The 25448-nt window shown below is 44.4% G+C and overlaps 1 protein-coding gene across 1 annotated transcript in view; it reads left to right on the top strand.

Annotated features, from left to right (window-relative positions):
• Positions 1–25448, top strand: part of ofcc1 (orofacial cleft 1 candidate 1) — a 398354-nt gene that overhangs the window by 49668 nt on the left and 323238 nt on the right. Inside the window, exons 6-8 of the mRNA XM_085993614.1 lie at positions 8960–9049; positions 12384–12547; positions 13137–13286. Coding sequence (XP_085849740.1) covers positions 8960–9049; positions 12384–12547; positions 13137–13286 — 404 coding nt within the window. The remainder of the gene's footprint in view (positions 1–8959; positions 9050–12383; positions 12548–13136; positions 13287–25448) is intronic.

The following is a 25448-nucleotide window of genomic DNA, read 5'->3' as shown; positions in this document are numbered from 1 at the left end:
TTTAAATTAAACTGAAGTGTTTGATGTCTTCATATAAAACTCATTGTCCATTTTCTTGAGGCTCTTTTCAGGCATTTTAGCAAACCGTGTATTAAAAATGAATTAAATTGGCCCACATTTTAATTCTTGTAACATCAATTACCCGTAACGCACCATTTAATTCTTCTAGGTTCAGAACAAAACCTGTAAATCTTCAAAGAAATTTATGAACATTAAGAAGAGTTTGACTAATTTATAGGATCTAATAGGACGATTTCTTTAAGTCAAAAAAAAAAGTCTGATTTGCTGTTTAATGGCACTGATTACCCTGCTTCTAAATCACACTGGCTACACAATGTTCTCTGGTTGATTTTGAAATTGTGATAGGTCATTCGAAAGCAGACAGAACTTTCTGAACATTGATATTTGACTGCGGGAAAAAAAATACTGGCTTTCCTAAGACATGACAAAAGACTATTTAGTTTAAGAACATAGGAATTCCCAGATGAAAAAAGATCAAAGTCCATCTAGTTCATCTTCTACTATCCTGGTAGTTGCATGATACAATAATAATGAAGTTATTGACTAATCATAGCAATCAATCTCTATTAATTAGTCTACAACAGACCCAGACATGAGGCGGTGGAAAGACCTTTGGGAATCATAGTCACCTGTTCCTCCCAAGCATGCTACAACTTATTCTTTGTCATGTCTTCCTTCACTACAAGAAATGCAAAATGGAGTACATTAGAGATGTGACAATTATCATCAGATGAAAAATGTTTGAACACAACCTTAGTTGAATTAAATGACAGTTGTATACAATTTTTAAAAATGTTTTTCCGTCTCTCTAGTTTCATCTCTGTCTAGATGACCTGCCATCCCATCTCCTCCTCTAGTTAGGGAGGGCCACTCTGCTGAATTCTGCATGTTGACCAGCCATGACATTTTGGCTCCAAATTACCTCGGGGCTCCTGGCCTAGTGGGGAGTTACAACACTGTCTACACTCCAAAAGCACTTCATTGACTGTAAAGCGCTTTGAGACGTCCGGTGGTCATGAAAGGCGCGATATAAATCCAAGTCTTTCTTATCAGGGTGGGCAGAGGGTGGCGAGGATGCAGTTAACTGGGTCTGTGCCCCATTAGGCCTGTGCCAGGGGTTTTGTCAGGCAGGGCACGGATGCCCCTTGCATCTGTTGCCTTTCCAGCTGACAATCATCCAGAATTCCTGCCAGTCCTGCCTCTGGTGCCCCTGGTGTGTTGTACACCTACATAAAACAGGGTACAGTAACTCGATATGGAAGAAGTGGGGGGCCCATCAAGGTGAGAAAGGCTGGTTTCTTTACAGCAACTAGCCACACACGATGGTCCCTTTAAGCTGCGTGGCCGCCCAGTGCTCTGCAGCTCCCGAGCAGCTGGCTCACCGGCTTTTAAGTAAGAAAAACTGCTCATGCGCGGTATTTTGAATGGGCCGCGCAGCTCCTTAAAGGTGGCGTGAACCCAAAAAAAATTAAAGGGAACATTGGTCACAAAGTGGCTTTTCTAAAACAGGACCCATTTCTCCTACTTTCTTCCAGTGACACTGGCCCCCAGAAGCTGTCAAATGCCACTATTTTCACCTCCTCTCCCCGCACCCCCAGCCCCATGCCTCTATATCCTTCCCTCACCCACTCCCCCCCCCCCCAACCCACCACAGTGGGCAGCCCAGCTGTGCCACTACTGATGTAATCACTCAACCACTTCATTTAAATAGCCTGACCCTGAGAAATTCGATGGGACCAGGCATGTGAATGTTTAATAAAGGAGAAGTCTCACTCTGCCATCGCTACAGAATCAGAGCGAAGTCAGTGGCCTGGAAATCTGATAAGGCTCAAAAACAGGCGGTGCCACCGCAGGGCGAAGTTTGCCCGCGCCCATATAAAGATCGCAGGCAGTGCCGTTACTTTAGTGCTGCCTGCTGATTTGAATGATTGGAGCGCACAGCCTAGTGAGGAACGTGCTGCCTCAGGGTGTGCGCTCAGCAGGAGGCCCAATGTAGCGTGGCCGTAACGTCCCTGGAGTGAGGCTGCCTTTTCTTAAAGCAAGGCTGTCATTTTAGAAAGCAGTCTCGAGCCCTTTAAGGGGAACTGCCTTATATAAAAAAAGAAAAATCATTTAAAATGATTTACAATCTCTGTGCTCATCTTGTCTATGAGACTCACCTCCTGCTCCCTCGACCCTATTCCCAACAAACTGCTGACCACCCAACTTCCTTTTCTGGCTCCCATGTTAGCTGATATTGTTAACGGTTCTCTGTCCTCAGGTACTGTCCCCCTCTCCCTCAAATCTGCTATCATCACCCCTCTCCTCAAAAAAACAAACCTTGATCCATCCATCCTTACCAACTACCGCCCCATCTCCAACCTCCCTTTCCTCTCCAAAGTCCTTGAACGTGTTGTCGCCTCCCAAATCCGTGCCCATCTTTCCCGCAATTCCATGTTTGAATCCCTCCAATCAGGTTTCCGCCCTTGCCACAGTACCGAAAAGGCTCTCGACAAAGTCACAAATGACATCCTTTGTGACTGTGACAAAGGTAAACTATCCCTCCTCGTCCTTCTTGACTTGTCTGCAGCCTTTGACATGGTTGACCACTCCATCCTTCTCCAACGCCTCTCCACCATCATCCAGCTGGGTGGGACTGCACTCGCCTGGTTCCATTCTTATCTAACTAATCATAACCAGAGAATCACCTGCAATGGCTTCTCTCCCCGCTCCCGCATCGTTACCTCTGTTGTCCCCCGAGGATCTATTCTTGGCCCCCTCCTATTTTTCATCTACATGTTGCCCCCTGGTGACATCATCCGAAAACACAGCGTCAGTTTTCACATGTACGCTGACAACACACAGCTCTACCTCACTACTTCTTCTCTCGACCCCTCCACGGTGTCTAAATTGTCAGACTGCTTGTCCAACATACAGTTATGGATGAGCAAAAATTTTTCACGATTAAATATTGGGAAGACCGAACCCATTGTTTTCAGTCCCCGCCACAAACTCCGTTCCCAAGCCACTGACTCCATCCCTCTCCCTAACATCTGTCTGAGGCTGAACCACACTGTTCACAACCTAGGTGTCATATTTGACCCTGAAATGAGCTGCCGACCACATATCCGCAGCATAACAAAGACCGACTACTTCCACCTCCGTAACTTCGCCCGTCTCCACCCTTGCCTCAGCTCATCCGCTGCTGAAACCCTCATCCATGCCTTTGTTACCTCTAGACTTGACTATTCCAACGCACTCCTGGCTGGCCTCCCACATTCTACCCTACGTAAACTTGAGGTCATCCAAAACTCAGCTGCCCATGTCCTAACTCGCACCAAGTCCCATTCGCCCATCACCCCTGTGCTCGCTGACCTACATTGGCTCCCAGTTAAGCAGCGCCTCAATTTCAAAATTCTCATCCTCATTTTCAAATCCCTCCGTGGCCTCGCCCCTCCCTATCTCTGTAATCTCCTTCAGCCCCACAACCCCCCGAGATATCTGCGGTCCTCTAATTCTGCCTTCTTGAGCTTCCCCGATTTTAATCGCTCAACCTTTGGTGACCATGCCCTCTGTTGCCTAGGCCCTAAGCTCTGGAATTCCCTGCCGAAACCTGTCTGCCTCGCTACCTCTCTTTCCTCCTTTAAGACGCTCCTTAAAACCTACCTCTTTGACCAAGCTTTTGGTCACCTGCCCTAATTTATCCTTATGTGGATCGGTGTCAATTTTTTTTGTCTTAAAATACTCCTGTGCAGCGCCTTGGGACGTTTTACTACGTTAAAGGCACTATATAAATACAAATTGTTGTTGCTGTTGTAAAAATAGGCAGTTTTTAGCCCTTCGAGTTCAACTGCCTTCTGGGAAAAAAAACTAAAAAGCATTCCAAAATGGCAGCCTTCAGCTCTTAAAGCTTCTGCACGTAAAAAATGGTAAAAGTGTTTTAGCACTAACACAAATAGCTCACCTGGCCAGGGAAAGGGCACCCAGGGTCTCGCACGCAGCACCCCAGCTTTGTGCAGGGGGTCAACACTGCAAGAGAGGTCCTCTACCCACAGGGGCCAGGAGGCCCTCCAGAAAGAACGATGTGGGACCAGATCACCGAGGCCGTCACTGCCAGCAGTGTCGCCCCACCGCCTGGCGCTAGTGCCGAAACATGTTTCATGACCTCAGACCAGTGGTGCAGGTCAGTGAATGCATCTTCAAAAGCCATCTCCTACCTACTGCACCACTAGCCTCACACACTGCTCATTGCACGACCCCCACCCACCCCACCATCACTCACCTACCAAACACGAGGCACACCTCCCATTCCTAGCTTCACCTCAGCCCCTTGGAGGAGACGGTGCTGGCCATTGTTGGCAGGGGCATGGCTGAGCCCTTGGCCAGCAGTGAGGCTGAAAGAATACAAGATGGCGGTAACCTCATATGTTATCCTCGTTCTCACATCCCACTTTCCTCTCATCCCACGATTTCTTCTGATTTACAAGGTGCGCATGGTGTAAGCATGCAGCTCTGGCTTTCCCGCACTCCCCTCAACACAACCCTACCCTTGAGCCTTCCTCATTTCAGACACCCAGGAAATCCAGCCTGCCCAGCCAGTGATTGACCAGGCAGAGGAGAGTGAAGAAGAAGAAGAAAAAGAGGAAGAAGAAGAGACACCGTCAGTCAATTTGAAACTCCCAGCCACCAGCTCCTCAACGTGATACAGCAAGGCCATTTGCAGTGTCCCCCACTGAAAGTCAGCAGCCTTCCACCAGCCATGCTGCAGCCACTAGGGTAACACTGCATAGCATCACTAGGATAGGCAAAGGCACACACAAGGCAGTCACTAAGGGAATGCACAAGGGTGATTTGTTGATTTCTTGATATCATATTGAATGCATATATGGATACGGTTGTATTGGAAAGTTTGCTTTGTGGTGGCTTTTATTTCAGCATTATGGCCAAGAGGACTCTGTGATAGTCAATAACAGAGGGAAGGTAAGGTGTGGGACAAATGCTGAAAGGGGAATTGGGGTTGTGGTCACTGGTACCGCAGGCGGATGATTCCTTCCCAGATATCCCGGCCAGAAAGAGGCTGTCTGGGTTGCATTCTTCCTTCTGCTTCCTCTTCTTCCATTTCCTCCTCTTCTGCTTCTTCCTCTTCTGCTTCTACCTTTGCTGCTTCTTCCACTTCCCTCTGCGAGCAGCTTATCCCCTTTGCTGCCTCTGCTTAATCTCCATGTGCCCCTCAGGACTGTGAGCAAGTGGTCTTCTCAGAGGCAAAATACTGCAGATGCTGGAAATCTGAAATAAAAACAGAAAATGCTGGCAATTCTCAGCTGGTCAGGCAGCATCTCGGTCTGAAACGCTAACTCTGTTTCTCTCTCCACAGATGCTGCCTGACTTGCTGCGTATTTCCAGCATTTTCTGTCTTCTCAGAGGCCTTTCTTTACCATCCTAAGCCTTGCAAGCATCCAGCAGCACTCCCTGCACAATTTAACGGCTTTTAAAATACATTGCACCAAGCAACTACGTTAATAAAATATTTTTAAAAATCCAAAAGCTAATATCCAAACTTACCTGAAAAATGTCTGTGTCCCTTTAAGAAGCGCTGACAGCATCTCTGCGGTGCTGCTACAAGCACATTCTTCCGTGTGCAGTTTGGAGAGGGTGTTATGGCGTGCTGCGATGTCGGAAATCCCAGTTGTGCATCAAATCAGGCATTGCACGTCCATTGGTGTCACAATCTGCTCATTTGAATTTGAGAGGCCGGCGCTGACGACAGCGCTATCGACCTCAAACAAATGGCAGCCGCTGTATCCCACGCTGGAAGGGAGGCGGCCGCTATTTCTTTGCAGAAATACGACGCTGACAGTCAGCGGTAAGGTGGGGAATTTCTAGGTCAGTGTGTTTCTGTGTGGCTGGTTGGGGCTGCGGTGCAAATAGGACAAAGTTTTCCTCCCTCAAGAAGGAGTACCTTCCTCCTGAATTGCAATTGATCTAGCAACAGGGGTTTGGAGTAACAGAGTGTGCTGCACTGAAATACATATGCTTTGAAATCAAAGGCTTGAATTGAGTTGCTTTGTTGCATATCTGTTTGGGAAAAAAGATAGCTTTTTTCCACTCTTTGAACATTCTACCCTTACCCCTCCATTCTTGATGGCAATAATTCAGTCAGAAAGACATGCGTTATGTGTGAACCTAGGCATTGAACACTGGTAGTGTAGGAATCGACAGATCCCTAACTGAAGTACTGAGGTCGAGTCAGTCCGATAATAAAACGAAGTTTAATGCAAACTAGAGAACAAACAATGGCATGCAGGAGAAACAATCAACAGCTCTTTTCTTAATGCTGGCTTCACGAGCTCTGAACTGGGAACCTCCCAGTCTGACGTCATCACGTTTCCCGCCGTTCGGGACGTCACGTGACCAACGTGATGACGTCATTGCGCCGGTTCTGGGACTTACCCAGAACTGGCTATTTACATACAGTAAACAAACCTAGGTGCTGTAGCACTCTGTTAAAGGCAGTTATACAGGAGTCCCTTGGTGGCTTTGCCACAGTAGGATATTTAACCATAGGGAATTCAGGAGAAACTTCTTTACCCAGAGAGTGGTTAGAATGTGAAACTCACTACCACATGGAGTAGTTGAGGTAAATAGCATTGATGCCTTTAAGGGGAAGCTAGACAAACTCATGAGGGAGAAAGGAATTGAAGATTATGCTGATGGAGCTAGATGAAGAGGGGTGGGAGGTGGATTGTATGGAGCATAAACACTGACATGGAGGAGTTGGGCCCAATAGCCTGTTTCTGTGCTGTATATTATATGGAATTCTATGTAACAACCTTGCATGATGTTGACAAATGCATACCTTCAGAAGGGCTCCTAGATAGCTGTTGGGAATGAGTATTGTGGCCAGTTTCTTCCCATTCCTAGCTTATAGACATCGAGAACAATTGTAGAACCCTACACCTGGCCCAGTTGACGTCAAGTAATTCAGCATAGACCAGGGCTGAACTCAGGATCGTCCTGGTATGTATGGATCAATAGCACCAAGGAACTCTTGTGTTCAGCAAGACATCCAACTCGGATCATGTATACTGAGAAAATGTATGAAAGCTATGTGATTCTGTTTCCTCTGTAAATCAAGACTGGACTATGAATGAAGGTAAACATGAAAGGTCGTGGATGAGTATTTTAATTTGTATGTGTTTGGGTTTAAATTTTTTGTACATGCTGGGATTGTTTTTTACTTTTGGTACCCAGTGTCAGAATCCAGCATTTCCAGGTCAGCTACAGCACAGACAAGATGCAGAATAAATCTCCCTCTCTTGCACTTCAGAAATGTGCCCTATCCCCAACCCCAATATAGCACCCTATGCAACACCAGTGCGAGCGCCCTATACTACACCAGCCCTGGAAGGCAAAGGAGAATGTGCAAACCTAATCCATCACCCAGTTTTGTTTCGATATGTTTTAATGAACTGATTGCAGTCCTACACGGATTGGAGAGACGTTCCAGTAGATATTGGTAGTTCGAGGAGCAATGCCTAGTATTAGTAAATTAAGTATTGATGGGATGTAATGAAATTAGAAAGAGATACATTAGAAGCTGTAGTCTAGCAGTATGGTGGTAGCGCAGTAGCTGAGCGCTGCTTTGGAGACGATTTAAACACGCAGTATATTTGAATAATTGTGGTTAAGTAGTTTTAATAATTGCCTTATACCTGCTGCGTTATCACGCTGTAGCTTGCATGTTTTGCTCACAGTACAGTACCTATAAAGCTTAGAGGAAAATGGTTTATTCGCTGTGGTCTTTTTCTACCAACATATCAGTTGTCTGGACTTTTAGCAACGAACAATGCAGTGTGTTCTTGGGATTACATTTGCAATAATCATAGTCTGCTGCACTGTGTTTCTGTGCTCTGCTACCAACGGGTTCTGCAAAAAGGACATGTCTTTCATTATTCCATCTCTTTTGTGATAGCATAATTTATTGCACATTTTCCAGAGGTATTAGATTTCATTAGTATACTTCCTCTGTCCATTATTAAGTACAAAAATGCCCTGAGGGTAACTTCCCAGCCTGTCATGTCTATTAAATATTGTGCACCCACAAGTAAAAATGGTTGTGCATTACTCGAGCCAACAACAGGTTTGAAATACAAGTGTATAATTACATCATCCTGTTTTGAATATGATGATACATGGTAGCTTCTCATTTTAATTAAAGCACTCAAACCTCGACCTATGTGCGTTGACAGCCTAATTATATGGGGCTTGATTCTATAATTTTTTCGCAATTAATGCTAAACTGTGTGTTTGGATCATGAATGTACTTTAGTAAATAAAATGTGCTACAAATTAATTTTACCTTGTCACTTAAAATGTATGTTTGGGGAAGATGGCTGCTTCTATGGGGTAAATTTTCCTCTTCTGCACTCCTGTTTCAGGTCTTCACGGGCCGGAGTGCATACTGGAAAATTAAATTAAATTTAACCCTACTTAAATTTTACATTGGTCACACTACCTCTGTTGCAAATACAAATCTTAGTGGTGTTGCAAACACTTTTATTCAGGAATGCTTCGGAGATCATACCTTTGATAACATAATCACAGTACTACAACACCAATTCTTTTTTTTTTTTAAAGTCCTTTTTTAAATTATCTGCACATAAATGCGTCCAGGAGGAATGGCCCAGGGCTTACCTGTGCTTCACTCTCGAGCTTTGAGAATAGTGCAGGCACGCGGAAGTGTTTTAAGAAAATGTAAGTATTAAAATGTTGCAACATTAAACTGTGTATATATCATAACAAATGTGAACTACAGGGCAAAGAACTGCCATTAGTATTGTGGCAATGCTACTAGTGAAGACAAAATCAGACTATGTTTGACAGAGCTGAAAGTAAATGCGTGCGTCTGTGCATGGGGTTGTTGCAAGAGCTCCTCCGCTAATTTATTTTTGCTCTTCAGTACCTGACAGGAATGATGACATGGATTTCTACCTAAAACTACTGAAGCTTATAGAAGACGAGGAGGGAAACCTGGCCGCCAGTATACCAGGTAAAATATCAGCAGACAACTCACCTGTAAGCTCTTTAAGTTGCGTGTTGTTAAAAAGTTATGCCACACTCACATTTTTGCAGTCAGCTCTTAATGTTGATTGTGGGGATTTTGTTTTTATTCCATGTTTATAGATCAGGCTCTGGTGCATTGAGCCCTCAACGTATTTTATGGGCGGCCCAGCACAACATGCAAAAAGTGCACACGCAGCACAAATAATACAATGTAACACAGACACAAAGAGGGCGAATGATCAGAGTGAAACATTTCAACAAGTAACCACAGGAGAAAGCCCTATGATGCCTCATTCTAGAAGGTTCAAAGTATCACCTGTCTCCAATTAGGTAAAAAGAAATAACAACAGAAAAGGCTGGAAAAACTCAGCAGGCCAGGGCAGCATCCGTGGAGAGAGAAACAGAGTTACCGTTTCAGGTCTGGGACCCTTCATCAGAACTAGAAAAAAGCAGGAAAGGGAATAGATTTTAAAAGCAAGTTGGGGGCTGGGAAAAGGGGGAGGGGATGAAAGAACAAAAGGGAAGGTTAGTGATAGGATAGAAGGCAGGAGCGATAAAGAGACATATTGAAGGCCAGAGGAGGTGGTGATGGGACAGGTACAGGAACAAAGGATGGCTCAAGATGAAGTGTGAATGGCGCTGACAGAATGATGGACAGCTGCCATGTGGGAGGGAAGAAAAAAGGCCAAACGAAAGTGGATTTAAAAAAAAAATTAATTATGTGATAGGGGTCGAGGTTATGATCTGAAATTGTAAAAATAAATCTTGAGAATTTAAGGAAAACTGAAAGAATGGGGTTTAGTGAATCTAGCAGGGAGCAACATGACGGGGGAAATGCTGAGTAGAAGCAGTGGCACCTCTTAGGAGATGGGGCGGTGGGGTGGGATGGGGGGTTGGCAGGGAACATTAGAGGAGCGGTGGTGATGGTGATCAGGGAACATTAGAGGAGCAGCCTGTGATAACTGCAAGGGGGCCTGGAAGCAGATTTTGTGCCTGGCCTCGAGGCTGTTGAGGGGTTAGGCCCAGGTAGATGGAGGAGGCAAATTACATAGAAAGGTGAAAAAGAAATGACCAAAAATACCCATCAGAAGGAAGTTTAATACAAATCTCACTACACAGTGGTTGGACGCCCGATTGGGATCCGCCACCTTTATAATATTTCTGAGGCTGGAGCAGGAAACACATATTTATTCTCTTAGCAACAGCTCCCAGCAGCCACTGCTGTTCCACTTCAACCGAAACATTAATTAAAAATATCCCAGCAAAGTAGATATCAGTCTAATGGTACTTTTCTCCCAATACTCAATGAGTCCTTGCTGGGCCTTATCGTGCAGTATTCCTTTAACACAAGGCCATTATTTGTTTAGGAAATATTTCAACTGGTAAAAAAAATAATCTCCAGTATAAGTGATTCTGTATGAGTATAAGTGCACAGTAGTGTATTTAGGTTAGGTGGTAAAACTGCATTCCATCACACACAAGTCCAAATTCTTGTGTAATTGGAGTGTAGATTTGTAATATTGTTACTGACAAATCATCCATCATTTTTGTTTGTGAGGAGGGGGGGAGGGAGAGGGAAGAAGGTCATAATCCTGTAATCTGAAAAGAAAATTATATTTTGATATTATGCCAGATGCTGTGTTGAGCTCATTTCAAAGACTATCAGACAATTACTTTTTCTGAAATCCATTTCTAGTATAAATACAAATAATGTGACAAAATAACAGCTTGTGTTTGACATCTTGCAATAAGATTTAGCTTTAGATTGTGGAGGCACAGTCCACGGCAGTTCATCAGAATCAAATGCATGAATACATTTGGCCAATTTTGCTTGATAGGTATCATTGGATATTTTGTTAAAAAGAAGCTTAAAGATCATGAATGCAGAACATTAAATTGTCGTTGCCAGTGTGCTTTCTGCTGAAATAGGGAGCACGGCAGCTTGTTCTTTAATAAGCTCAAGGCCCTTTTATAACCAGAGTAGATGTGACTGATTGTTTCAGTAACCATCATAGGGCAATTCTCCAATTTGTTCGTTAAGTGTGCTAGTGAGTGGGTTCCACCTATTGAAGGCGTACTCTCGTCGTTTCTCGGAGGGGAACCTGTGTAAAGCTTGGTGTCATCTTCCTCGTGATAATTGGCCATATTTTAGGAGAAGCGGTGTCAGTAACCCTTTATCAGGAGTATCTTATGTTAACGCTGCTCCACGGAAATTTGCCGGATTTCCGTTGGGACAATCCTTCGCTCATTTTTCTATTAATGTTGGCACCGGAAATGCGGTCAATCTCAATAACATCGGTCTCACGCTCCTCGAGTATGTTTAGGAAAAGTAATGGCAAAGACCTTTTAATTTCATTGTTGAGAGTGGCAAAGAGAAAGCTGTGGCTGTGGTAGAACTTGGTAAGTTCTGTCTCATCCATGGAGTGTACATGCCTCCTGTTTGGTACCTCTAGTATATAGAACCTTGTACATGCTCAACTTCATTTACCACTGAGCAGCTCAGGTGTTCTTAATAAGCAGTGGGCGCAGAATCTAACTGGGACTTAGGATTGTGTTGACATGGAATAAAGCTACGAATAATAAATACCGGCAATAGATGTTGCTATGGTTTCCCACCGCCCCCCCATTTCCATGGGTGCCAACAGTGGCAAAGGTGGTCATACGTCACAAGCAAACAGAACTCTGACATTGTCAACCCACTGTGCTTGTCTGTGACATGAGCTTTGCTTTCATAATGTGAATATTTGTAAACAGAGGGAAGAGGCTTATACAATGACTTTCAAGTAATAGCGATGTCCCTTTAAAATATATTTCAGCCACTTTGCTTAATTTAGGAATGCAGCTTTGACCAAGCATTAATGCCTATTCACACTATCCTTACTTGGAAGTTTATCGCCGTTCCTTCATTGTCGCTGGGTCAAAATCCCGGAACTTCCTCCCTAAAAGCACTGTGGGAGTACCTTCACCACACAGACTGCAGCGGTTCAAGAAGGCGGCTCACCACCACCTTCTCGAGGGCAATTAGGGATGGGCAATAAATGCCAGTGACGCCCACATCCCAGGAACAAATAAAAAAAGAATTCTGCTGCCCAATCAGAGAATGCTTCTTTCTACTGCTCTGTACTGATAGACCAGGTCCACATCGTTTCACAACTATCTGGTGGGATATAATGCACATTGTGTGAAGAAGTTAGATTTACCGAGGGTGGTTGTTTTAGATAGGTGGAGTTCTCGAGGCTACCACTTTAACTAAAGGTCAGATTTATAAGGCACCTGTGGTGTAACATGTTCAGGAGTAGTTTCTATGTATCTGATGACAGAAACCACTGGAGCTTGCATGGGGCGTGAAAGCACTGGAGCTCACAGCCATATACTGGGCCTGCGACAGGAGGTGGAGAATGAGATGATCCCTCCTTATGTCGAACAGTTTGAGCAGAGCGTACAAGATGACGTGATTCTGGTTGGCAGCCTTTCACTGGAACAGGTCAGACTTAAAAACTAAATAACAATGCCATCTTATCCCTCTCTCTTATTATGCTGTCATATTCCTGCACCGCCTAATAAAATAATTCTTGCCATCCTGAAATGACTCTGCATCACAGAAATCATGCATGAAAAATATTGTGTAAAGGTGCTATTTATTTTTTTAAATCCATTTAGTATATTGCAACTACCTTGTATTACTATATTTTTGTTGCTGGCTTCAATCACAAATTACTAATGTGGGTCATGGGTACTTAAGGATTAGCGATGTATTCATTAAAAAAATATTTGAGAGAATGCAAACAGGTAAATCCGCAAATAAGCTCTCTTTTTTTATAATAAAAATATCCCAATGAATCATCTATTTATTGAACACATAGCAGGGAGCAGCTTCCTGATTATTACCTTACAGGCTAACAAGAATTTTTGAGAGGAACATTTCGCATAGGATTAAAAAAGGCTTAAAAAGGGGGAATAATGTACAGCTGAAAGGTAGTTATGTTAAAAACATTGAACAATAGAATAATTACCCTTGTACCATGTTTGGTACTTAAGAGCATCGCAATCTATAATTTTTTATGCTTGAATAGGCCCGAGATCAACGACGGAGGGTTCATGATGCACACATGGATTGTCGGTCGCAGCAGAAGCATCTGGTTCAGCACGAAAAGCTGTCTGTCAAAACACAGGAGGAAGAAGCCAAGCAACGAGTGATGGCATTTGTAAGGAAAAAAACAAAGGTATCCAGATCCCTTGCTGTGCATGTTTCAACTGTAGATTACGTGTCTGTCTGTGTCTGGATATTTTACTGCCAGATGATGTTTATCATTAATTTCTTAACAAAGTAGCAATTATTAGGTCATGATTCATTTTTATTTTAATGAATAGCCAAAATTAAGGGCTTTTGAGACAAGTCTCCTCACTTAATAACGATTCATAAATCTATCTATTCTTAGCACTGTTACTATCGTGGTTATAAAATCATTACAATAATCAATTTTCAGTGGCTTTATTGATGAATACAAATATATTATTGAAAACTAAGAGAAACTCCAGTTAAGATGTAAAACTCTGAAATCAGAATAATGCATGTGTTAAACAACCAATGTGAGGCTAGCAATATGTGCTTCTGATCAGTGGGGAGTTTTGAGTTCTTGTATGTTTTTGAGTGATTGTTACATAATGTAATAGTTTATTTTATATTCCCAATAAGTAACAGCTTAAGCTCACATGAGTGGTACTCTTTCTCCCAGTGGAACACATTCTGTTCGTCAAATACAATCTAATGATTTCAACAAATATCTGCTACATGGGCAATTTTTTAAACAACAGAAATGTGCTTTGGTTATGTATAGTTAAGCAATTATATTCAAACAGCAAAGCTTAAATGGCAATATAAATGGATTGTGCACCCTGATTAAATTTGACAACTCTGATGTAGATAGCTATTATGTTGCATGACTTCATTTGAAATGTGTTTGTTTATTTACTTGTTTTTATCTGAGAGTAAACTTTGCATATTTTTTTCCCCAGTCTCCTCGGGGCACCCACCAACTTTAACTGAGGAAGTGGGTGGGCGACTTGCTCTCAGACCTCCACTGATGTCACTTTGAATTGGCCTCCAGGGCAGTACGACAGCCGTCCGTACAGCTTTCCCTGTCTCCCGGTGGGGTGGGGGGGGGGAGGCCAGGAGGAAGGGCAGTGGGGGGGGCGGTTCTCAGCAGCACTAGGATCAGGCCTTGCATCCCTTGACACTGCACATTGGTTATTCTAATAAGCTGTGGAGCCTTCTTGAACTGTAATGTTAGCTGGTGAGTGACTGGGAGTTATGAGTGCTAAATAAGGTGTACCTGTTGTCAGGAAGAGCCAAGACTGGCGGAAGTGATGATCTTCTGAGTCGGAGCTGGGAAGGAGATTTGGGAGCTTTTTTGGGGGGGTTTTCACCCAGACGGCACTGGGCTTGCCTCTGACGGCCTGAGGGACTATGATCATTTTGCCCCTCCCCCCACCACAGGGAGAGGTTCTGAGGACCATGTATGGGATTCCCAATGGGAATTTGTCCACCATTATACTATAACAATACCAACAACAACTTGTATTTATATAGCGTCTTTAACATAGTAAAACGTCCCAAGGCGCTTCACGGGAGTATTATAAAACAAAGTTTTACACCGAGCCACATAAGGAGAAATTAGTGCAGATGATCAAAAGCGTGGTCCAAAAGGTAGGTTTTAAGGAGGAAAGAGAGGTCGAGAGACGGAGAGGTTTAGGGAATTCCAGAGCTTAGGGCCTAGGCAGCTGAAGGCATGGCCACCAATGGTTGAGCGGTTAAAATCAGGGATGCTCAAGAGGCCAGAATTAAAGGAGCGCAGATATCTCCAGGGGCTGTGGGGCTGGAGGAGATTACAGAGATAGGGAGGGGCGAGGCCATGGAGGGATTTGAAAACAAGGATGAGAATTTTAAAATTGAGGCATTGCTTAACCGGGAGTAGCAGCAACAGGAGAGGATGGAGGAAAGGAAAGTGAGGTAGCATATGAGGAGGATGCAAGTTGTTACCTCTCTCCCTCCCCCCACCCCCAAAATAATTTACAGGCCATGCAGATCCTATGAAGACCTAGGTGAGGAGCTCTGTGCACTTAACCATGGGAGTATTAGGAGAGCTCTGCAGCCGACTGCATGAAGACCTGTGGCCGAGGCCATCTGCGTGCAGAGCTCTGCTGTGGCTGTGAAAGTCACAACTGCACTCAACATTTATGACACTGGGTAGCTTCAAGCAGTCACAGGGCATCCGTGTAATATGAGCCAGGGTGCCATCTGTGCATGTATTCATCAGGTGACTGGCACACTTTTCAGGAGAGATGGGGGAATTCATCAAGTCAGCATCCCAACAAAGCGGCTGCATGATCGGGCCATCTGGTTTCATGGCATTGCTGGGTTTCTCAAAGTGCAGTGTGCAATAGATAGCACCCCATGCACCATTGCATACTCCTGCAGTTAAGCCCCTCAACTTTCTTAGCAGAGAGGGCTCCAACACAGCCAATGTTTAGATCGTGAGTGACAATATGCAGTTGCCATGAAGCATTTGTCCTTGGGAATTCTGCCCTCCCTAAGTTCTTTAAAGAAGGTAAGCATGCAAACACTTGGCTTGTGAATGACTAGGCATATTGTTTGGTGCCATGGATAATGACCCCTCTAACATTTGGAAGAACAGCAACAAAGAATGCAACAATGAGGTACGTGCTTCTCCTGAAAAATATATCAGTCACCTGATGAATACCAGAGATTTCATTGAGAAGACCTTCAAGGTCTTAATGGGTTGCTTTCTCTACTTTGATACGTCAGGGGTGTGGGGTGTGGGGCGGGGGTGGCTCTGCAATATACTCCAGATCTTGCATCTTGCATAGACTATGCATACTGCTCTGCACAACTTTGCCATTCAAGATGGCCTGGACATGGACATTCCTGGGGAAGGGGCTCCACCTGAAGCAGAACAACATGGAGGAGAGGATCAGGATGATTGTCATTTGAGGACTTCTCGGTGACTAATGCAAGGGGCATCAGAGCGCAGCTGATCATTGAAGTCTTTCCACCTGTTTAACACATTGCTATAAATAATTCCTTCTCCCTCACCTTCAATCCAGTATCCATCCTGCTACATAACCTCACGTCTAACCTCTTTGGTCCTACATTAACCAATCATCTGAATAACAACAACTTGCATTTGTATAAATCAAAATGAAATAAGTGCACCCTTTTGTGTATGATTATAATCTCCATGAATAACAAAGCACGACATAAAGACACATTCTACTCTAATACAATGACCTCTAAAGTGACCATAAGCCAACCTGCTCTTTCCTTGCACTGTGATTTTCCCTGGGTATCTAAACATCTCAAGTGCCACAAGAGGTGTGCTACAGAAAGCTCATAGGACTGAGGTGCTCCTTCTCTCATGGCAGGTTGCTCGTTGGAGGGAGCCAATCCTGGCTCGCTCTTTTGAGCTTGTGCCAGGGTGTCGCCTCCTATGTGTCCACTTGCATGGTGGTCTGAGAGGGGAAGGCCGGATGCCTGGTTTGCAGGGTTGCTCCGAGAGCTAGCAGCCTCATGCAGGTTGCCTCCAGCTGTCACCATTCCTTGGGTCTGTATCCTTACTGATCAGTAGTCTGACTGATCTAATGGCAGCTATCAGATCTTGAAAACCCTGAGAGACAGCAGTTTGCATCCTGGCCTAAGAACATAAGAACATTAGAAAAAGGAACAGGGGTAGGCCATTCAGCCCTTTGAGCTTGCTCTGCCATTAAATAAGATCATGGCTGATCTTCTACCTCAACTCCAACATTCTGCTCAATCCCCATATTCCTTGATTCCCTTAGTATCCAAAAATTTATTGATCTCTGTCTTGAATATACTCAATGATGAAGCAACCACAGTCCTCTAGGGTAGAGAATTCCAAAGATTCACAACCCTCTGAGTGAAGAAGTTTCTCCTCATCTCAGTCCTAAATGGCCGACCCCTTATTCTGAGACTGTGTCCCGTAGTTCTAGACTCCCCAGCCAGGGGAAACATCCTCCCTGCATCTACCCTGTCAAGCCCCTTTAAGAATTTTATACATTTCAATGAGATCACCTCTCATTCTTCTAAACTCTATGGAATATAGGCCTAGTCTACTCAATCTGTCCTCATAGGACAATCTCCCCATCCCAGGAATCAGTCAAAGGGTCTGAAAGCTGGCACGAAGAACAATGTTTAATCTGTTCCCTACTGCTACCAGGGCAGCAGTCTGTGTTTCTGTAGAGGAGGAGGAGGCATCAGCTGCCCCAGAGCCGCTTCTCCAGTGAAACTGCCATATGCTCCATTGCTTGCTGCAATGAAAAGAAAACTTTGCTCATATTCCTGAAAATGATAACTATAGACTCTAGGGTCACAGTTGTCAGTCACTGCACATCCTTGGAGGAAGTGTGATGTCTCTCAAACATCCTTCTTTGCAGGTGAACCCATGAGATCTGGGTCCCACAATTCCAAAGCCATGGGTAACCTTCTCCTCAGCCTTTGCTGGGAAGGTGGCACATCCTCAACCACTCCACAATCCTCTGGCTCCCTCCTGAATCATCTTGTGTCTTAGCCTCACTGACACTGTAGCATTCACCTGGATGGAAGTATCTGAGCTGCTATATGGCAGTGAGAAAGCAAGTGACACAGGGGTGAGATTGAGGGGTTTGTGGCAGAGGAACACTGGCGTGATGTTCCAAGGACTCCTGCGAGGCCTTGACCGCAACATCCACACCCTCATCGTCATTCTCAACGTCCATGGGGAAAAAATTGTCCTTCCCTCGTCCTCTTCATCTCAGTTTGCTGTGATGGACCTACAGGAAAAGAAGGCTAAGCTCAGAATAGGTGAGCATAACCCCCTTGGGATGAAAGAGCGAGAGAAAGGCATGGAAGCTTGTTGCTGTGTGTTGCTTTGCAAGGATCTGATGGCAACCTTGCAATGCCCTGCCCCATTCTTCGGGTACCGCTGCCAAGTCTTGAAGATCTTCTTTAAGAGTGGCACAAACCCACACACGAGTCGACCATTACAGCTATCTGGCAATCAACTCACTGAGTCAGACACTTCCCTACTTTGCTTTTGATCTCTCAGCCTGCTGCTGCAGTCTTTAATCAATTCTTGACTTTTATAGGCTGCGCCCCCAATTTCTTGGCCCCTTCCCCCCCACTCCCAGCACACTACTCCTGTTTTACACAAGATTTGTGCTACTGAACTGCCACTGAATATTTCAATGAGTTGACTCGTCAAATTATTATGGGGTCAATGCTGGAGAGGATCACTGGGCACAGGTCCCAGCCCAGGGGCACATAGCTGGCATACATGGGGCCATTATCTATATTGATGTAAATGAACACTCTCACATCTGGCACATGCCTGAAGACAAAACTATCTGTAGGACAGAAAGTGTCCTTTGGGAAGAATGTGTTGGGTGTGGGAAAAATAGTAAACTACAAAGTATGCTGATAGGCTAAAATGCTTTGTTGGCCAGCAATGAAGATAAATGAACACCACTCTTCAAATTTTCATTCACAAACAAAAAAAAAAATCAATGAGTCAGCAACCACCGCAAAAGCAATTAATCAAATCCATGATTTCTTCGAGTGGCTATGTTGGCTTCTCACTCATCCCACTATATAACCCTAAAGTAACCTGTGTAACATACACGCACAGGCCCTGAAACTGCACATCGCTCAATCTGCCGCTGTACCTGTGGTGGAGTGGGACTTCCGTCTGCCCAATGGTCCCCAACACTCAACCTGTCAGAAATTCCGCGGTCAGGTCCTTTTAATATTGCTGGGTGAGACAAAGATGCACGTCCTGCCGGCAATTGGTTACCTACACCGGGAAACCCAGAACGTATGCGGGCTGTGGATTAAACACTTAAGGATGCCGCTGCAGCATTTAAAGCTGGACTGCTCCTCGAGCAGAAGCAGCAGGGTTGCCAAGCTGAAGATGTGGATCCAAAAAGGAACCAGTAAGAAGAGAACCTCAAAACTTCTTGGACTGTGACGTGAATATTGTTGAAGCTGAAATTAGGCACGGGGTGCAACAGTGGGATTGTGTGGCACGAGAAGTGCCAACACAGCAGCCATGACCATGTGGAAGGAAATGGCATAGGTAGTGAGTAGTGACTCCCTAATCCCCAGGACCCCTTTCCAAAGTAGGATGAGGTTTAATGATCTTACCAGGTCAGCAAAGGTAGATGTCACAAGTGCTGTTAATGCACGTTTTGTACATTTCAGACAGATGAACTATATTCAAAGTTAAAATGCATCCATAAATCGAAGGGTGTCACCCTGTGCATTAAATGATCTGTAGTCACATCTGCACATGGAAGGTTTCACTTTAATGGCGACAGCATCCTTGGGAATTGGGCACAATCTTTACCTCAATGACACAAGAATTCTTGTTATTGTCAGTCACAGGCCATTTAATCTGACACCTATTTGAAAATTCTCATCACTTCTCTTATGGAATTCCCACAGAAAATAGTGAGGTATCAACAAGCGTTCATGTATTTCGGAAGGACATGCTGCAGGAGGAGGAGCAACAGGTGGAAGAAGAGAAAAAGCAAATCCTTGGAACTCACTCAGCTAATGCTTTTGGGGATGGAGACATGGCAGGGCCTGCACCGACAGGTGGTTTGTGTTAACTAAGTGCTAATCATCAAAGACTAGAAATGGTTTCTCATTTTTGACGCTCATATTCTGAGGAGTATCTTACATGAGCCTAACTGGAAGGAAAAAGTGGACAGCAGGAAACTCATTACATTTCTCATTGTACTTACCTTCATAGAAACTGGAAGCAAGAAAGATGCTGCAGAGAGAGAGAGAGAAACGGCCAATGCCAGAACCTTCAACATCTGGCACTGCCAGCAAAAATTGGCCCACTCTGTCATGGACCCTTACACTCGCACTTACCGGCCTGATAGGTTAACTCCTTGTGATGGCTAGATGAAGAGCTAACATAAGATGATTACCAACTCATAAGGAAGCCAGAGGGTCACGTATTTGAGGTGGAACATGATGTACCTGAGTGGAGGCTTAGGAGATGTAAGATTCTGCTTGTTGAGCATTCAGGTGACAATCTTGGGTCCTGCCATGAAAACAAAAATGTTTGTAGTATGTAGGCACTGCAAAGACACTCCGAAGATATGCGGCAGAGTTCACTGCCATCCTTTATTGCAAGGGGTTTGGCGTATAAAAGTTAGGAAGTCTTGCTGCAATTGTATAGGGCTTTGGTGAGACCACACCTGAAGTACTGTGTACAGTTTTGGCCATCTTACCTAAGGAAGGACATAGTTGCCTTAGAGGGGTTCACCAGACTGATTCCTGGGATGAGAGAGTTGTCCTATGAGGAGAGATTGAGTAGAATGTGCCTGTATTTTCTGGAGTTTAGAATAATGAGAGGTGATCTCATTGAAACGTATAAAATTCTTAGACAGCTTGACAGGGTAGATGCTAAGAGGCTGTTTCTCCTGACTGGAGAGTGCAGAAATGGGGGTCATAGTCTCAGAATAAGGGGTTAGCAATTTAGGACTGAGATGAGGAGGAATTTATTCATTCAGAGAGTTGTGAATCTTTGGAATTCTCTACCCCAGAGGGCTGTGGATGTTCAGTCATTGAGTATATTCAAGGCTGAGATCGATAACATTTTTGACACTAAGGGAATCGAGGGATATAGGGATAGGGCGGGAAAATGGAGTCGATGTAGAAGATCAGCCATGATCTTATTGAATGGCAGAGCAGGCTTGAGGGGCCGTGTGGCCTACTCCTCTTATTTCTTATGTTCTTTATAGTACCATCAGAGAGCGTTTCTCTACATGGCAAAGCATCCTGGAGCAAGTGGCAGCTCCAGGAACTTCTGCACACTTTCCGCAGATTGCAGAGGCCTTCTAGCACGTAACTTCATGGATATATTGAAGATTGATCTTCTGGTGCTATACATCCTGGTGGCGGTGTAGCTGTAGGAAGTTCTCGATCTCCTGTGATGCCGCCTTATGAGTCTGGCTTCCCAGGTTCCCTGCTGTTCCTCCTCTTTATCCACCCACAAAGAAATGATAAAGAAGAAAATCTCCATGGGAACAAATATTTTACAATCTTCAGCTTCATTTTAGGGAAATTACTCAAACAAGGAACAGTCTTGAGAGAGAGTTCTAAATGAAGCTAGGAGCTTTGAAAATAAAGAGCAAAAAAAAATTGGTATTTTCACGTGTCTTGAGATCTTTTCAGATGAGGCAGATTAAAGTTCATGGATTTAAATGTGAGGCTGTGGCAAATGGCCATAATGGTCTTTTTGCTCAGTGTGCGGGGCACATGTGAAGATAACTGCAGTGCATTGTATGCATCTGGCACTTGAGTGATTGTGTTATTTATCATAGGCAGCCATAAGAGTCTTGAAGAGCGATCAGTCATTTGTGCAGATGCGCCTCTTCATGAGGATTGGCTTATGGCAATGATTTCTGTTGTGGCTCTTCTCTGGTCTGCTTGATGCCAGGGCCCCTTTGCCGTTGAGTTGCTATGGAGAATAACTGAATGGAGCGGCCTGTTCAAACAAAGCACCCTATGACCTGCAGGATGCAACCGCGCACTGCTGGTTTTGTGATTTGATGGAACTCCCCTGCTGCTGTTCGCAGGGTCTCCATGGATTGAAAGGTCAAGGCAGCAGCTACCCTGACAGCCAGTGCTAGAAGTATATTCCAGATGTGACTTCAGCAGTGTACAGATTTATGTGAGGGCTTGTTTGGGAAGTCCTCTATGAAGGTGACTTCCTGCATGTGCAACTAGGAATGTCTGACCCTGTAATGACATAATGGCAGATGAAGCAGATGCAGTGAAGGTGCCAATATACCTGACTTGCATGCTTCCTCTGATCCTCCTTCTCCACAACCTGTAAAACTGGAAGAATGTCAAAAAGGACTTCCTGTAGAGGTAGCATACTATGAAGTATCCAGGACAAATGGTCTGCGGTGGTAGATGCAATACAGCTTTAGAAAGCTTATACTGCACTGGCTCAGGTTTCTATGTGCCCGAGTAGCAAAGCAGACAATACAATACAAATCGCTTTATTGGCATGATAAGGTACATCTTATGTTGCCAAAGCATCAAAATACATTTATGGTTGAACACATAAGCGCGGTTCCATTCATACAGTGTATAAACAGGTATATCCCTGAGTTTATAAATATATTTTCGCCTTGTTTATATATACTCTTGTCTTAGTTTACTGGTTGTCCCTCTGTTCATGGCAAGCTGTAACATAGTGTGCCGCCAGTGTTACACAGCTTCTCTCCTCCCCCAGTAGGAATGGGAGTTTTTGGTTGTCAGTCAGATTTCTGAATTCAGGGCATATTTGTGAGAATTTTTGATAGAAATTCTCTCTGATGCCCTGATATTTTCCACAGGCTGTGAGGAAGTGCATCTCTGTCTCAACTACTCCCTGACTGCAGTGAGAGCATATCCTGTCTTCTCTTGGCAGCCTGGTCTGCCTGTGTCTGCCTTTTTCGATCGCTAGGCTATGTTCGCTAAGTCTGTACCTTGTCAAGGTTCTTCTCAGTTTGTTATCCTTTACCATGGTCAGGTAATCAGCTATGTTGTATTGTCTGTTTAGGGCCAAGTAGCAATTGAGATTGCTTTGGGTTTTTGTTGTTTCTGCCCAATATGACAGATATTTTTCCTTTTGCTTAGCGACGATTGTGTTGGGTCGAATTCTTTGTGTTACCCTGTCACTGTCCTGGGGCTGGTTATTGTTAGTATTGTTATTAGTTACTTTATTGAGTCCCAGGACTAGTTGACTGAGGGTATTCTTCTTTATGGTCAGCTCTTGGCATTTCAGGGCGTCGTAGTGATAGCATTGGGGGTTGCTCATTTGTAGGTGATTCCAAAATTTGGTGGCTCTTTTTTGGATAGTGATTATTAATGGGTATTGGCCTAGTTCCGCCCTGCATGCGTTGTTTACTGTTTTCCTTTGAGTCCGGAGAATACTTTTACAGAATTCCGCATGTAGGATCTCAATTGGGTGTTTGTCCCATTTTGCAAAATCTTGTTGTGTTAGTGGTCCCCAGACCTCACTGCCATAGAGTGCAATTGGTTCAATTACTGATTTGAAAATTTTGAGCCAAATGCTAATTGGGATTTCTATTTGGATTGATTTTTTGATGGCATAGAAAGCCCTTCTTGCTTTCTCTTTCAGTTCATTCACAGCCAGTTTGAAGTTTCCCGTAGAACTGATTTTTAAGCCCAAGTATGTGTAGTGAGTGGTTTGTTCAATTTTGGTTGTTCCTACTGTGAAATTTATTGTGGGTCCATGTTGTTTGGATCTTTGCTGGAACACAAGGACTTTGGTTTTTTGGGGATTTATTGTCAGGGCCCAAGTCTGGCAGTACGACTCCAGCAGGTCCAGGTTCTGCTGTAGACCCTCCTTAGTTGGTGACAGCAGAACCAGGTCGTCGGCATAGAGGAGGAATTTAACCTTGGATTCATATAGGGTGAGGCCGGGTGCTGTAGATTGTTCAAGTAGTTTTGCCAATCCATTAATGTAAATATTAAAGAGTGTCGGTGAGATTGGCGAGCCCTGCGTCACCCTCCGCCCCTGTGGGAAGTATTTTGTTTGTTTGTCTCCAATTTTAACTGCACATTTATTGTTTGTATACATTGATTTAATTACATCATATGTTTTACCTCCTACCCCGCTTTCGATAAGTTTCAGGAATAAACCGTCATGCCAGATGGAGTCGAAAGCCTTCTGGAAATCTACAAAGCATGCGTAGATTTTGCTTTTGTTATGGTGAACGTGTTTGTCAATTAGGGTCTGTAGGGTGAAGATATGATCGGATGTTCTATAGTTTGGCAGGAATCCAATTTGGCTTTTACTCAAGACATTGTGCTCTTCAAGGAAGTTTATAAGTCTTTTGTTTATGATGCTACAGAATACCTTCCCCAGGTTACTGTTTACACAGATGCCTCGATAGTTGTTTGGGTCGATTTTGTCCCCACTTTTGTATATGGGTGTTATGAGTCCTTTGTTCCAGATGTCAGGGAAATAACCGACACTCAGAACCAAGTTGAAGAGTTTTAGGATAGCCAGTTTCAGTTTGTCGTCTGCGTGTTTAATCATCTGAGAAAAACAAATACCCAGTTTGTGAAACAAGAAGAAGCGAATGCAGGCACTGTTTAATTAAAAAATGGTTTACATTAATGATAGTGGGACCGCCATTGCCGCACCTGCTGATAGCAGATACTGAACGCCTGGACCACTGACAGTGCACCTGAAATGTATTAGATCACACTGTGCACACCAGGTGCTGAATAGATCTCAGGTGTTAATGCCTGATAATGTGGGACAATCGACACTTGAAATGCTGCAGCTCTTTGGACACCTTTGATCGTGTCATTTTGATTTTTTTTCTTATCTGTACATTGTCATGATCTATGAAGGACAGCTTTTATGCTGGAGATAAATAGCCATTAGGAATTTAAATTTAGCTCAGCTAATCTATCCAACGAGCAGCTCATCCATATACTCCAGGAAGTCCCAGATTTGATCCCCAGTCTGTACTGAGTCACTGGATCTCAGCCAGGATCACATCAGGGGCATGTCAATTGGCCTCAGCATCCCTGGGTTAGTCAGAAGAACATCAGCCAGGGTTCCTACTCCTGATCACTTTGAACTGCTGGAATGGGTGACCGCCAGACAGAAGAGGAGGACCAGGCAGGTAGTGCAGGAGTCCCCGGAGTGCATCGCGCTCGCCAACCAGTATTCTGTTCGGAGTACTGGTGGGGGCGATGGTTCCGCTGGGGAGTGCAGCCAAAGACAAGTGCAAGGCACCACTGGTGGCTCAGCTGCACAGGTGGGGAGGAAGAAGAGTGGAAGAGCAATAGTGGTAGGGGGTTCGATAGTTAGGGGAGCAGAGTTTAGGGAGCTAGGAGAGAGATTAGAAAGCAGGACCTCAAAGGTAGTAATCTCCGGATTACTCCCGGTGCCACGTGCTAGTGAGTACAGGAATAGAAGGATAGAACAGATGAATGCGTGGCTGGAGAGATGGTGCAGGAGGGAGGGCTTTAGATTCCTGAGGCATTTTCTGGGGAAGGTGGGACCTGTACAAGCCGGACGGGTTACACCTCAACAGAGCCAGGACCAATATTCTCGCGGGGAGGTTTGCTAGTGCTGTTGGGGAGGGTTTAAACTAGCTTGGCAGGGGGATGGGCACCAGCATATAGGAGTAGAAAGAAGGAATAAGGTGCATAAAAGAGTGAGTGTTGGATAGTACTAGAGAAGAAAGAAGTACTAGAGGCGGTAGTAGTACCATATTAGATAGGAGCAGACTAAGAAAGACTACGGAAAAATTCAAAAATG

The sequence above is a fragment of the Somniosus microcephalus genome, chromosome 7 (assembly GCF_052327205.1).
Source record: "Somniosus microcephalus isolate GS21.2 chromosome 7, FLI_Smic_1.0, whole genome shotgun sequence".
NCBI classification, from domain to species: Eukaryota; Metazoa; Chordata; class Chondrichthyes; order Squaliformes; family Somniosidae; genus Somniosus; species Somniosus microcephalus.
The sequence above is the reverse complement of the archived record's forward strand: the minus strand, read 5'-3'. Positions and strand labels throughout refer to the sequence as shown.